Below are 16,738 nucleotides of genomic sequence, written 5' to 3' on the forward strand. Positions count from 1 at the left end.
CTACAATACCTTATACTGCTGCATACCATATGTTCCTGACATAAGCAAAAAATAACCAACATTTCGAAAAAAACTTAAAAGAAAACACAACATTCCAGTAAACACCAAATTTATTCAAAAACTAGGTACAAAACCAAAGTCCATACTATGTAAAACCTACACTGATAAACGCAACACCAAAATAATTTATAAAATTTAATGATAAACTGCCATGACTTCAACATTGGAGAAACAAACAAGCAGAAAAATGGAAACTAAATTCAAATAACAAAAAAAAAACACCTTCACACATTTTTGAACACTGCAAATCAAGTAAACACAACATAACTATAGAGAAACACCCAGATATTAAGTAGAGAAACAAATGCAAAATCAAATAAGCTCTACTTATACAGCAACTAAAACCAAAATTAAACAAACATAAAGGCACACGTTTATGCCCATACTAATTAATAACATCCACCTGCAACATCCCTTTCAATCCCATACTCCTAAGATGTGTCCATCAACATTCACATTCAAACTCTCTTACCCTGAAGATGACCTAGGAAGGTTGAAATGTTGTTTTCTCCTTTATCAATAAAAATGTTAATACTCATACCAGCTGTTCTGAGATACAGATATACAAGACTGTTTAGTTTAAAAAGTATTTTATTTAGTGTCTTGATTTGTAATGATTATTTAGCATTCATAACAAGTGCTAAAAGTAATTATTTTAAAGATAACAGCAATGACAAATTTTGTTACAAAACTTGGTAACGACATCACATTACTTTTTTTTTATTTTTCATTACCTTAAGTAAGTTGTTACATCATACCATCTTATACTTTGTAGAAATTTCTGGGCCTCTGTTGGGGAATGTGTATATAGGCAAACAAGTGACTTTAAGTTAAGTCAGAAAATCTCAGCTAGTGAAAGTGACGATATTGTGTGATTATTAATTTAGTCATAACAGATAATATTTAAAGTGAGTTTTATGGTGGTATTGTGACAACAGAAATAAATAATTGTTTGTCCAATCAAAGGTTATTCTGAAATAATTGAACTTATTTGTTTGTACTTTGATGAAAAGGAAACAATTGTACAAGTTCTGGATACAACTGTGATAACCCATGGGGTAATGTAAGTGAATTTATCATGGGTTGTATAGTAATTAAAATAGAAAAAAATTAGTGCCAATTGGATTCTAAAGTAATGGAACCAATCTGTTTAGATTTTGACAGGAAAAGAGAATTATTTGAAGTTTTAAATACAATTGATATCCTGTAATGTAAAGAATTGTTTGAACATACATTTAACTTGTTTGGAATATAATATTTTAAAATAAGTAGATCATGTGCTGTCCACTTATTGTTGGAATTTTATACCAATAAGTCACAGACACCTAATGTAAAGAATCTGACCTCTTCATACAAGTTAAATTTCAGATAAAAACAAATAGAATTGATGTTGTTAAACCAAACAAAAAGTATTAATATATGCTTGTTAACCCTATTTTCTCTGGGTTATTCTCATAGGTTTTTTTTTTGCTTCAAAGTATCAAAACTTAGTCATCAGAAGTGTAGTAAAAGATTAAACAAAAAGAAAATGAAGTGACATCAAATTACTACTTTTTTATGCAGTACTGAAATTGCAACTTACAGTAGTAAAGTTTAACAGCTTTATAATTATTTATTATTTTTAAGATAATAATTCAATTTACTTTAGATTGAATATTAGTTGATGGTTGGAATAATAATCTGTGATGACGAGAAAACCCACTTGCACAGAAAAATATATATGTAAAAACGGCTGGTTTGGGTTGAGAAAATTTTTACATATATGATGGTTGGAATGTTTAAAGAAGGAATTTAGTAGGGTAAAGTTATTATATAAGTGATTATCCTAAATGCAATTTTTTTTTACTATAATTTCATGAATACTTAATGCAACACTGATTCAAGACTTAAATGCTATAATATGATATATTTAATTTCTTTACCCTTGCATACTTTACACTTTATGGATTGATTAGTAACAGAATAGTTTTGTTATTGTTTTTTGTACACAGGGTGTTGGATTGTTTAGAAAAGAACATTGACTTACTGAATGAGGTTTCATATCTCTCTCCTATGATGAAAATAGTAGCTGAGGGTAGGCTTGTTAACCAAAACAGATTAACAAAAGTAAGTTTTTGGCATTTGTTGGTATAAAATTCATCTATTACAGAATCAATATTAGGCTGCAATATAGGATGTGCTTTAAATTCTTTTTCGTAGCTAAGATTGAGTATTTAATTTGATAGAATGCTCAAACAGGAAAATATTTATGGACTTTGATGTTGTGGGCTTGAACACTCACATCTCGCTCTTCTAATTTCTAATTTTCCTATGTGATACAAGCAAATTGGAGGTTAAGATGGACAGATGGTGTATCCCCACTGCAATGTGGGTCCTTCTTTTTCAGTCACCTCCAAAACCTAGGATACATTTTATAATCCCATGTTGTTGCTTGTACCCTAGGATCATTTTTAAAAATATGCAGCATATTTTGTTTCATGTTAATGTGTGTTGTTTATGGCTTAAAAATTTATGATTTTAATATGATTAATCAGAGGTTTGTATTTGCTGTTTTTAATACAGTTCTTCCTCATGATTTTGTTTATTCATGTGGCTTCATTTAGATGTAATTAAATTTTACTAAAAATTATATATATACAATTACATTTTATTGTTTTATTGATTCTCATTTGAATTATGTCTAACTATCTGTGCCATTGTTAGTTTTTAATCTCTTGGGGCATATACAGCTCATGTTATGCTGTCAAATTACATTCCCCATGAGCTACTTGTTTTTAAGTGTCTTGAAACATTTTTGCTATTAATATTATTTATTTTATTTAATTTAATCTTAACAAACCTAAAGAGAACCCCTATTTTTACATTTAAATTACTTTTACAATAAGAAATAGAGTATTTTCCAAGTGTTTTTCTTTTTCAGTTGTCAGTGAAACTTAAGTTTATTTTGTTATATTAATGGTAGTGATGCACAAAAGTTTTATTTAATTAATAAGATGAATGAAATAATATAAACTAATAATATACAAAAAGTAAACAATTTTCTCTTACTCTTACAAGATTTCTGGCTTTCTAACTATGTGACAAGAGCCATTACAAATTCATCCATTCATGCATTAAGTTTCTCATTGGAACGTTGCTTGTACTCTGAGTGAAATTGACTATTATCTGTTCAGAATATAACCTTATGCAGCACATCATTTGATGAATGAAAACAAACCTTCACTTTCTGTTGATTTGAGGTAATATATAATTAAATGTTAGAGAGAACTACTAACAAATCCTGAAAGAGAGAATGTGACAGATTAATGTGGGATGAGGGTTCTGATTTTTCATTCGATAGTTCTGTAACCATAAAAATTGTTTGCTGTAAAAATTATAGTGAGTAATTTATGATTAATTTCATACTTTTTGAAGTAGTGTTGAGTAACATAGAGAAAGCAAGATCCCTAGAGAAAATGGATCATGTGTGTTGCACTAGGTAAAATTCAAGACTTTATTAAAAACTACCTTGTAAAATTAAGAACTTAAAACTTATTCACTATTAAAAATGGATTATTATATAAAAAAAATAATTATGCTATAGTATCTGGTATAATGTAAACTAAATATAGATTGATAAAATGTTGAATGTAAGAGGGTTGAGCTGGAAACTGGATAGTTATGGAAAATTGTCTGAACACAGTAAAATAAATCTTTTTATTTACAAGGAATGAAAAATAGGTGACAGAAGGTGCTTTTAGAGATTCATTACAAATATTTTGAATTCTGTCGAGCTCTGAAGAAATTTGTTCTAGACTAAGAGATTAGTCATAATTCTCTCACTAGAGGCTTAGTTATTTTGGTTGAGTTCGTGACCCCAACTTGACCATGAGAGTTTTCATGCTATTACTTCTAATATGTTTCATGTATCTTCATGAAATTTCATAATAATTTAATGGACATTTTAAGTTGTTTGTAAACATAAAATCAGAATTTTTACTAAAAATCTTTCTTTGAATATATGCTGTCAAAGTATTGATTGATCTGAGTATAATGTGATTTTCATGCTAAGATTAAAAATACTTTTTCATTTAAAAATTGTCAAACTTCATTTGCATAATCCCCAAAAAATGTTGGTATTACTTTCCTAACCTTAACTCTTTACGGAGTTGTTCAGTTTGACTGACTTTAAAAACATCATAATAAATTTTCAAAAGCTCTTAATTACTTTCCTTTCTAGAATAATTGCAAATTGTAAGATGGAACTGGGTTTGTACATCATTAATAGCTTAAAGCCATTAAATTGTATTACCCTTTGAACCATTTCTATCTTATAGTACTGCCACACAAGTTGTAAATCACAGCAAACGTGTAGCACAAGTTACCCTATCGATTTACCCGCTGTGATAGCTGTTTTGAGTGTTTCTTGTGGAAAAATGTTATTTTGCTTTATTGTACCTAATCTAACCTCATAAATTTGTAATTTTTATATATTTACTCTTATGATAATAGGTAAAGAATATACATGAAAAAGAAGAAATACAGTACTGAATCTTTAATTTTGCTGTAAACTGCTGCTGGAACTTTATTATACTAATGGTACTGCTACACTAAAATTGTTATTTAACTAAATAATATATCTAAGAACACAAAATGATAACACATAAGAAACAGTAAATGTGCTATGGTGATCATAATGTTTTTATTATATGATAAAAATTATTAAAAATCCAACTAATCTCATTGATGTGTTCTTGTAGGAATAAAGTTTGAACTTGAAGTGAAACAGACAATTCCCTCTACAGAAAACAAAGTAATACAATGTGTCATTTAGCTTTCTAGTTGTCATAAATAATATAGTACTGAACATCAGATAGAAATATTGTCAAATTCTGAAAGATAGGCTTGCATGTGACAAGTGGGTTTGATTTTTTAGTTTGTCTCCATAAACAAACAAGATTTAAGTATATAAGCATTATATACTCTGCTGAGTAATAACTATATTGTAGTAAGTGATTTGTTAAATTTTTTACATTTTAGAGGGATGATAGATAAATTAGAGCAAAGAGCCAGAGAGCAAATGCCACATTTCTATTAATAGAAGAGATTGAGGATTCTTTTAAATATTTACTTATAAAGTTAACAACATAAAATTTAGATAACTTTAAAATTGTATTCATTATGCATATTTTGATTCCACAATAATTAAGTAGTTTTATTACATTTTGAATGTAACTCTAAAAAGTTGCAACATGAACAATTTGGCCTGCTTGTAGTGAGAGGAATAAAGAGAAACATAAATTTAATCTCTCTCAATGCATAATTGCTATCCACATCATTGATTATCCTAGATGAAGGTAGGGAGAGATTAACCATCAGACATTTCTAAACTTAATGACAATAATGCTATGAGAGATTGGAAAATAGATTACCACCAACTTTGTTCCAAAGAAACATTTAAAAATGCACAAGTGGCACAGTTTTCATGACTGCAAGCAGTACTGCAGAAAACAGGCTTACAGAAAGTGAGAGTCTACAGATGGTCTAATAACTTGAATATTTTAAAAATGGTAAGCTATACATTTTAAGTATCTAACCTAAACTGGAAAAGATTCAATGTATCACAGTTTTTCCTCTCTACATTAGATAGCTTTTTCATTTCCTGCATTTTTACTGTAATTTTGGATAATGTACCATATATATATTGTACATTATCCAAAATATATATATATATATATATATATATATATATATATATATATTCTGTAGACCCTAAAACCATCAATTTGTAAACATACAAGTAAATTTATGAATACTTAGAAGTTGCAAATACCAGAAGTGGTATGTGTAATAACTTAACATTTGGTGGTTTCAAATTAGGTAAGCTTACCTCCGAAGCATTGTAAAACTTTCTTTGTTGAGTTTGAACTCATGCTACAAGCTAAATGCCCTTGGCACATAGCACAGCATGCTTCACTTGACATTAATTCACTACCCTTCCACCTTCCAAGTGACTTACTATGCAAACATTATAGGATGTTACTAAAGTTGTTGTTTCCCATCATAATTTAGATATTCTTTTTAGCAGTTGTGCTGTTAACTTTGTAACAAAATTTTTTTTCTGGTGCAGTTATTACTTCTACTATCAAATCCTAGCTTATGCAATTCACCTGTAGTATAGAAGAGTAAAATTATTAATGTATTGTCAACCCTGATTGTTCAACATATTCTTGATGTTATTTATTGATGATCATGTTTGATATAACTATGTAAATGCTGAACTTTTATATGTCTTCATTTTCTGTAGATATGCATTTGTTTTTGTTTTTTTGTTCAGGTGTGCTATATATTTTCAATACTGAAACTACTTTCATTACATTTGAAGTGCGTATGTTATGTTATATGACTTCTTAAAATCTTTCATTTCTTCCACCTTTGCGTATTTGAGCTGTGTTGATATTTTTTGAAACTCTGTCTGTATTCATACACTGTATTCCTCTTCAAATCTTTCTTCTCTTGCTTTCGACCCTCTTTAGTTATTAGAGAAGGTTCTTCAATGTAGGTTTTTACTTCTCTTGCTTTAGTTTTCTGCCATGCACTCAACAACTTTTCTGCACAATTATAACTTAATTTCATTTTCCTGATTATTGTAATCATGATTACATATTTTTTTCATTATTACTTGTTATTGTCACTGCTGTTGTTTCTTAGGCTTCTTTGACCATCTGACTGTGTTACAAGGTGCTTATTATTCAAGCACTAGACTGACACAGCCACATATATCTTACAAATGAAAAAAAAAACTGCTAAAGTTTTGTCTTTATAAGTATTCCAGTTTTACTTGTTTCTGTCATGGGATGCTTGGCATCAGGGTTTATCTTCTTGTTTCTCTTCTGGTTATGTGTGTAATATATCTGTACATTACACCTAAGAAAATCCACTTCATTTCTATTCTTGCAAGTACTTTATTTCTTTTCCATTCCCTTCAGTGTGGATTCCTGTACATGGTGAGGGGGACTTCCCAGAGAAGGTTCTGTTCTTTCAGTTTACTTCCTCTGGGACCTAAACACCCACCTATGTGTTTGCCGTGCATGGTGACCCATGAAGGGGAGGAGAGGATCCTGGTGGTTGAGGTGTTCAACTCTAACACACCACATTGGTCTTGCATTCCTGCAGACAGGTGGCCTTGGGTCAGTTGGCTGGTCCATGTAGGCTAGGCTCAACCTACTACCAGTGTTGGATGTTCTCAACAGGTGTTATGTATATTATACCTAATGCTGGTGTTTGGGTATTGTGCTTATGAAACTAGACGTTGCTGCAGTCTCCTTATTTGGCATTGTAGTGTGTCCCCTTGTAGGGCTTCATGGTGGGTGGAGTCAGCTGGTACTGAAATATTCCTTTTTTATTATGGATTTTCCAAATAAAAACTTGTATAAAATAGCAAAAAAACAGTCCATAGGTAAACATCCATGTCTTGAAGATTCTGAGCAGTGCTCTTCAAAATCTGTAACACCTGTTGTACCTCATTTTCTTATCCTGCATTATCTTTCAGACAACTTTTTAGGGCAAATGTCTCCCTTTTTCATTCAGAATGGACTAGACGGACTTGCTGGTTCTCCAAAGTCAGTAAAGAAGCTTTGTTCTGGTGACATATTGGTGGAAACATTCACATCTCAACACAGTGAACTCCTCTTGCATTCAAAAGCATTTGGAGATATACCTATTGAGGTTACACCTCATGCTACTTTGAATTCATCATGAGGAGTTATTGTTGAGAGGGATTTGAATAACATCCCCGAGTCAGAGATTCTCGCTGGTTTCTCCATCCAAGGAATTGCTGTAGTGATGCGTATCTTCACTCACAAAGATGGAATTACGATGCCAACAAGTGTCCTCCTTCTGACATTCAATCACTACATCCACCTGCTACCATGAAGGCAGGTTATTTTATCTCAGGGTATGGCCATACATTCCAAACCTTCCTATATATCTCCAGTGTTAGTGGTTAGGTCACTCAAAGACATCATGTCGTGATTCCTTGTCGTGCTCATTGCGGTGGCAAGGACCTCGATGCCAATGAGTGTGAAACAGACCCTCATTGCGTTCTTATCCTAAATGGTTGGAAGAAAAAGAGGTGCAGCATTTAAAAACGATTCATAACATTACTTACCCTGAGGTTCAAAGGTTGCTGTCCACCACTTCATTTTGGATGTATGCTGCTGCACTTCGTTCCACTACTATAGTGGGAGTGCAGACAAATCTCTCTGTGACTCGAAAAGAATCATTTTCAAACCAAATTAAAAGTCTTTTGATCTCCATGGTTAACAAAGTTGATGAATCAACTTTAACAGCCATCTCTGTCCCAAACATACATTCTAGTAAATCCCAAGATCCTCTTCCTTTGGTTCTGAGTATAGGCATTTCCTTAAGACATTTTTTCTTCCACCCCAAGATGCAAAACGATCATTTGTTCACGTCTTCCAACAGTGAAGACCTGCCCAATTGACCCAGGAAGGATCCATGAAGGTCAATTTACCTCCCTTGCATAAAGATAGTAAAGAAAGAAGACATGGTTGTAAACAGAAGGGTTCTCCAACCAATTTGCATACACATAAATAAAGATGGCCACCTTGATACAATAGAACTGTTGAGGTTTACGTTCTAATCAGGATGACATCAAAACTGATGTCGCACTGATTGCTTCCTACCATCTTGTATGTCTTTCCTTACAGGAAACATTTCTGAAACCTGCTGAAACAGTCATCTCTTGACAGTTTTCTTTGTACAGAAATGACAGGCTGTGTGAGGGTTGAGTGCATGGAAGGGTGGCACTGTTGGTTGATCAGCATGTGCCCACCCTGTCTTTGCCACTTGACACACCCTTGGAGGCCATAGTCAAGTGTTCTGTTCTTGGACCATACCATCACTGTTTGTTCTCTCTACCTGTCACCTGAAGAGATAATGATCAATCAGACCTTGATGCTCTCATTGAATAGTTGCTGTCTCCCTTTTCAATCCTGGGATACTTTAATGGACATCATCCTCTCTGGGAAAGTGCTGATATTGATAGGAGGGGTCGCTCCATAGAGTGTATGCTCTCTCATCACAACCTTACTCTTTTCAATACTAGTTCTATTTATTTTCATGCACCTAGTCAATCCCTTACTGCTATTGATATCTCAGTTTGCTCCCCTTCACTATTCTCCCATTTTTCAAGGAGGGTTGATAATAATTCACGAGGCAGTGATCATTTTCAGAGAGTCTGGCCATGGTCAGTGCCACCCGACTTGTGTGTCCCAGTGGAAGCTGGATCAAGCAAACTGGCCCTTTTCACTGCTCTCGCAGAACTTTATCCTGCCATCATTTGTAAGCCATTAATAGATGATTGTGTGGAAGCACTAACTGACTGTATTATACAAGCAGCTGCTCAATGAATTCCTAAAACCTCCACACATTTTCCACAATATCCTTGTTTATGGTGGGATCCTGCCTGCCACATGGCAAGGAAGGCTCAAATATAGGCCTGGGATACTTTTCATAGGTATCCCACTCTTAAATCTAGAAGGAATTTTGGATTAAGTTCACAACCAGCATATCTTCTACCACAGTGGATCACCTGATTCGATTTCAAACATCAATCAGAGAAGCCTTTCCCAAATTACATCTCGTATCAAAATTTTTTGATATTGAGAAGGCTTATGATACAACTTGAAGGTGTGGCCATTTGCCCATTTTTATTGAAAATTTTTTAATGGCCAGGAGATTTCAAGTTCATGTAGGTTTGACAATTTCAGGTTTTTTTCTACAGGGCTGTGTTTTGAGTGTTACACTTTCAGTATAAAGATTAATGCCATTATTGAACAAATCCCTCTTACTGTTGCAAATGGGCTCTGTGTTGACAACTTTGGCAGTTGTCAAACATGAGGTATATTGAGCAGTAACTACAGACTGCCTTCAGTTATTTACTGAAGTGGACTACAGCAAATGGCTTTAACTTCTCTCTTTCTAAAACCATTTTCATGTACTTTTGCTGCCAAAAGGGAATTCACCCTGGTTCTGAACTACATATTGGTGAAGTTGTGCTGCCTATGGTCCCTGAGACAAAGTTCTTGGGGCTTATCTTTGACTGCAAGCTGACATTTATACCACACATCAAGCAGCTACAGCTCAAAATGTACAAGAGCACTGAATATTTTTTGTGTCCTCTTTTCCACCACTTGGGAAGAGGATTGATGTTTTTTGCTAAAGATATATCATGCTCTTATTCGATCAGAACTCGACTATGGATCACTGGTCAATGGCTATACCAGGACCTCAGCCTTAATGATGCTGGACCCCCTTTATCATAAGGGATTTTGGCAACTGTCTTTACTATATGCTTCAAAACTTCATTCCTTACCAAAGCATCACACCTGGGCTTGTGTTTTCCTTTTTCAGTGGGCCATACCTTTTCAGAACAGATGATCTGCTATTGCTCCTTTTGGCCTTCATATTCAGGTGCAGTTGGATAAATTGGGTCTGTCCTTGGATAACATTGCTGTATCCACTGGTCAGCCCATCTCAACATGGCTTCTTACAGTCCCCAATTGTGACCTGTCTTTAAGTCATCTGAGAAAAGTAGACATTCCTGGTTGGAAATACTGTCTGCTATTTGCTGAACATCTTTCAAACCATTCTTCTATTCCTATTTATACAGATGGTTCGAAATCAGATAACTGTGTGGACTCTGCATGGTTTGTTGTGAGTTAGTGGTTGCATGCAGAATCCCCTCTGCAGCTTCTGTGTTCACTGCTGAACTGTACGTCATTTCTCTTGTCCTGGATCACATAGATGCTAAGCAGTACTCAATGTGCACTATTTATATTGACTCGCTTAGTTCCCTACTGGCCCTGGAATTGCTTCACGTTAGTTCACACCCTGTTCTCACCAATATTCAAAACTGATTGGCCCATTTCTCTTTAACATTTACTTCTATCCAGTTTTTCTGGATACCGAGCCACATGAGTATTCACAGGAATGAGCTCACTGACATTGCAACTACATCTATCTGCTCTGGCACGATCACTGCTGTGCCTGTCCCATACATGACCTGTGGTCCTGTATTCAAGTCTTGAGTCCGTGCCAGCTGACAGTCGACTTGGAGTGAGCAACGTGAAAACAAGCTTTTCCAAATAAAACCTTATATTGGACTTTGGCTGTCTTGCTTTTATGAGGATTGGAAAGAGGAAGTTGTTCTAACTAGACTATGCATTGGTCACAGTTTTTTAACTTAATATTTTTTTTTATCTGGGACTGATGCACTGCCATGTTTTCTATGTAACACTCAGGTCACAATAAACCATACCTTACTGTCTTGCTGTCATTATGACTCTCATCGATGGCATAATTTTAATCGTGTTCTGTCCCAAGGTTTATCTATGATGTTTGTGTTATTGGTGATGGTGACCTTGGAAATGTTTTTAGTTTTTTAAAGGCCATTAATCTTTTTAATACTATTTAAGTTTTTTAATTTATACATTAGACCTTTTTTAATGTGATTCCCTTTTAAGAATCAAAGTCCATCTAATTTGATTTGAAATTAGAAAATGGCTATAATGTCAAATAACTTGAAACCAGGACTGGAAAGGACAACTTCAGGTGACGAACGCTGCTGTTTGAACTACCCATTAGTCATCCTTGTGAGTTATAATTATAATTTTGGTGCAAGTCTGTTAAAGCTTTTATTACTTTTTGAAAATGGCTATAGCATCAAATAACTCTGAACCAGGACTGTAAAGACCAACTTCAGGTGACTGATGGTGTTTTTTGTTACTGTTAGTCTTTCTGGTAAGTTATGATGACTACAATTATGCTGTAGAAAGTCTTTTACAACTTGTATTACTGTAGTTTTTCTCTTACAGCTATAGACTTGATGTAAACATTGGTTTTACTGCTATTTAAGTTGATTTTTTAAACTTTGTTTTGTTTTACCTTAATTTCCTTTTATGAATTTTACTACATTTACTTTAATTTTAACTTTTTACCAGATGTTTGGTACAGATAGCCAAGCTACTTTGTACCATAAAACACCAAACCAACCAACCAATCTTTTCCATTCATCTTGGAAATCTCAACACCAACATCACTGGAAGAACTACCTTGGTGTTCTCTATTCTTTGTGTCAGACAAAATTTAGAGAACTTCTTGCCACATAGATCTGGGGTAACCACTGACTACAGCACATTTGGAGAACTACAGCTTGGTTATATTAACATTGTAGTATACTTTTGAGTGTTATTCATATCAACAAATGGATCCTTCAGTTGCATTCTTAGTCTCATTCCTTCCTTAGTTTTTTAACACATCTTCCTGCTAGAGCTGCTTGCAAGCATAATTTCTGAATAATTTTTATTTATTTATTTTTTTTTATTGTCTTGTCTTACACAGTAAGTTCCTAACTTTTATGCTGTTGTTACTTTTATAAAAAAATGTACATGATTACACTGGTACACTAAGTAATATTTCTTTACTTATCTTAAAGAATGCATCAAGAAACAAAATAATAACTTGTACAAAACAATGTCCTGTAATTTTTATAATTTAACTGGCTTTTGAACTGAGACTAGAGGGGCTTAAAATAAAATGATTCCCTTAACTACTCAATTTGAATGCAGGAGATAAACTTTCAAAGTGAAAATCTAATTAGCAATACTCTGTAATGATGACAACATAGGATGCTACATCATGTAATAGATAAAAAATGTGCTTTTCTATTGGTTATAAATAATATAAAACAATAGAGAATCATTGGCAATTTGTGGGAGAGACGATGTGATAGGTGATCATGGCAAATGGGTATAATTTTCTAGTTTATGACTGTAGATGAAGAAGATTCAAAGCTATAAAAATTAGAATTTGCCTTAGTAATATGTATATTATAATAAGAAATTTACATTAAATTCCATTCTTCAAAGTGTGGTGATAATTAATTATAGAATAGTAAAACCTAGGAAACAAATGTCATGATTGCCATACTAGGGAAGATTGAGGATTTATTTGAAAAGTTCCTAAAACATTTAAGAAATTAAAAGTTACATCAAACTTTAAGTAATTTTTTGATGGCAAATTCATTTCAATACATTGTGAATAAAGTAGTTTAAATTTTGAATGTAACTGTGTAAACAATTATGATAATCCTATTTTGACCTTCCTTATAGTAAGAGAGCTAACACTTTTAGAAATACTTAAATTGTCTGCTTTGATTTTTGGGTGTGCACACATTTCCATCTGTGAAACATTTCCTCTCTGATTTGTGAATAATAGTTTCTCATTGTGGCAATTTATATGGATTGTATTTACTTAAGATACCTTAACCCCCTCATTGTGTCTATCCTTAGACCTATTGTTATTTTAAATCTACTCTTCTTGGTTAATTTCAAGAAGTTTCATTGATGAGTTTTTCAGCATAGGTACCTTTTTTCTTCCATCTCTTCTGAACTTTTTTTTTTTTTTTTTATATATATATACCAATACCTTTTTCTGGGACAAGGGTAAAGTGTTGGAGGATCATTATTTTTATGGTCTGTAATCATGTCATTTTTAAATCATTCTGTTATGCACTTGGACTATTCTTTGTGAATATTTGGTGATTCTGGTCTTATTACACTACTACTGTGTCTCATTACTCACAAACACTTTGATTTTGGTGATATACATCAACAAGCAGTGTAGCACTTAATCTCACAGCCTTTGCTGTAATTTCTTTACTTTACTTTTGGCTTCATTCATGCCATGTTTTTTTTTTTTCTTAGCAGGTATTTTTTTGATTGTGCAGATGGTTTAATTTGCTTCATGTCTAATGCATTTGCAATGGCAGTGTATCATGTATATCAACTTATGGTTTACTGGTTACATGTTCTTTGTCCAGCTTCCCTTTCAGTGGATGCTTTAAGTAGTTATTTTTGACTGTTACAATGTTATTCTAATTTTTGTTTAGTTTTTAATACACAAATATTTGGCTCAATTACCTGAACTTTTTAGAAGTGCAAAAACATTGGTAGAAAAAAAACTGAAATAATGCAGTGATAGTCCAAATAAATTATCTAATATAAATACGAGTACTCGCATTGTAAGGCTAAAAAGTTTTCTCTTTGCCAACCCATTTATTTATGTTCCCTCTTGGGTATTGGCCCAAATCAGTTGTTCCTGTTGTCTAGTTCTTATTATTGCTCCATGCTGGCCTGCTTCAAAATAGTTTCCACTTCTCTTGTGTGTATCACAGGAAGACCATGTTTCTCTTTTTGGTACATCTTCCACAATTACTTTCATTATCTCCAGCTTTATAGTCAGCTGCTAGGAGATATTTTGATAGTGAAATTAACTTCTCTTCTTGTATAGTGTGAATGTTGGTTCATTATTGACTGTGCACCAATTTTTTTTATTTGTTTTTGAATTTGATGCCTGCATAATGTAGTTTATCTTTCTTGAACTCATTCACAGTTTGCTTCATTTTATTTCACATGCTTTCAACTTTCTCAAAATAAGTAATGGTAGAAAAACTAAAATTACATGAATTTGATTAAACAAACCTAGATAAGATTTAGTATTTTTCTTAACTTCATGCAGTTTGGTTCATTCTTTCCATTGTGAGGAAGAAGTAATCAAGGAATATCGGTGATTATTTTGCATATTTATTGCTCTGGGTTACACATTTATATGCAACTGTAAAGTAAATATTTGCATACTGCAGTGTTTTTAAAAGCTTGCAGATCTCAATAAATGATTTAACTTGTTTTGTGTTTTACTTTCAGCTTTTCCTTGCAGCTACTAGTCTTCTGAACTCATCAGGTCAAGAAGAATTACTCACTCAAAGATTGAAACAATATGGAGTATCAGAATTGATTAAGACTGAAGATTTTGTACAGAATTTGATTGTTATGCTTAATCAAGCAGTGGAAACCGACCATTATTCTACTGTAAGTTTTTAAATTTCATTTTGTTGATTACTAAAGTATTAATGTTTCAAATGATTTCCTATTTTAAATTATTTGAGATTGTCTCTAGGATAAATAATTCTAGTAGAAACAGAAATAGCTGTTCCGTTATTTAACAGATAATACATACTGTATTTGGTATAAATTTATTAACAGTTGTCTATTCTCCATGTGATTTTTGTTGCTGCAGCTTATACACGAAATGCTACATTTATTTCTTAACATCAACTAAAGCAAAAAATATGATACATATAACTAAAAATTCATTATCACCTACCATGTACTGCTTATCAGGAGAAAATGTATTAATATTGGTAGCACATTGTTTAATTTTATCTGAAAATACCAAATACCATGTCATATATGTCAGTGTTCTGCTTCTAACACATCTGGTTCAATGTGAAACTTAATTTTGATGCATTCTAACAAATGGAATTTACAATTTAGATACATAGCTCAACTGTAACAGAATTAAGGAAATGAAGATTGAGGATTGCATAGAGAAACATGAGTATTTGGTTAATTACACCCTTCAAGGTAGATTCCTGTATGTGGTGAGCAAAGTTTCCAGGGAAGGTTCTGACCCTTCAGTTTACCGCCTCTGGGATCCACATGTCCACCCATGTGTTTGCCATGCATGGCATCTCATGAAGGGAAGGGAGAGGATTTTGGGTGAGTGACATCAGTAGCACTTTGGCCTTGAATTCTTGCAAACAAATGGCCTTGTGGTGGTTCTCCTAGGGTCTGTTGGCTGGGGTTTTGTGGGTACTATACACAAACAACAGCATAAGACAAAAAGTTCAAAACTCCTGCTGTAGCTACAATGTCATTATTTGGCATTGTAGTGCATCCCCCTGTAAATCTTCTTGGTGAGTAAGGGTCAATGGGCAATGAATATTCTCTATTTTTTATAGATCCCTCACCCAGTGCCCCCATGTACATAAAATATAACACTATTAAAGTCATATTAACAAAAAAAAAAAACATTTACGTGACAAACCCTAATATTAAATAAAAATTATCAATGGACATTTGAAACTAAAACTATTTCCACTGAATATAAGCTTTCAGACTTCTACAAAGTCTACATCAGAATAATCTTATAAATATCTACATTATGAAATATTTTAAACTATAACATTTTCATACAAGTTAAGCTAATTGTTATCACTTCCTTTTAACTGGGTTTGCTACACATAGGATATGTTTGTAATCAGTCCTATTTCACTGCACAGCACATATAAAAGTATTTTCCAGAAAAAAATATCTTATTGCAAACTGGCAGTTATGTATTTATTTATTTATTCTTTCTTCAATCATATGACTACAACCTACTTACAATGTAAGTAGGTATGCAACTCTTGCGAATGTTCATTATAAAAATGAAACTAGTTGATGAAATAGTTTTAAATTTATATTATATGATCCTTAGATTGTACAGCTTTTAGAAAAATAAGACAATTTTTTTCCTAATATAATAAAACAATCATTATTTCATGTAGTTACATGTGTCCAGGATCAGAATGATTCACAGGCAATGTGATTTTCAAGTATAAAAAATACTAATTTATTTATAGTTTTCAAATATCATTTGCATAATCTCTAGAACCTCCTAAATGAATATGAAATGTTTTTAAAGTAAATGTTTATATTTTAATCTACATTTTCTCTTATTATATCATTAACTTTAGTTATTAACTTTAACTTTAGATTAACTTTAGATCTCC

The 16,738-nt window shown here is 32.7% G+C and overlaps 1 protein-coding gene across 23 annotated transcripts in view; it reads left to right on the forward strand.

Annotated features, from left to right (window-relative positions):
• The window catches only part of LOC143256306 (uncharacterized), a 96,109-nt gene that overhangs the window by 36,614 nt on the left and 42,757 nt on the right, over nt 1-16,738 (forward strand). For all 23 annotated transcript variants that reach the window (XR_013031304.1, XM_076513516.1, XM_076513396.1 and 20 more), the window contains 2 exons: nt 2,052-2,166; nt 14,829-14,993. Coding sequence is in view for 22 of the 23 variants with exons in the window: in XM_076513516.1 (XP_076369631.1) it covers nt 2,052-2,166; nt 14,829-14,993 (280 nt within the window). In the remaining variant the exon portion in view is untranslated. The remainder of the gene's footprint in view (nt 1-2,051; nt 2,167-14,828; nt 14,994-16,738) is intronic.

The sequence above is a fragment of the Tachypleus tridentatus genome, chromosome 1 (genome assembly GCF_004210375.1).
Source record: "Tachypleus tridentatus isolate NWPU-2018 chromosome 1, ASM421037v1, whole genome shotgun sequence".
NCBI lineage: Eukaryota > Metazoa > Arthropoda > Merostomata > Xiphosura > Limulidae > Tachypleus > Tachypleus tridentatus.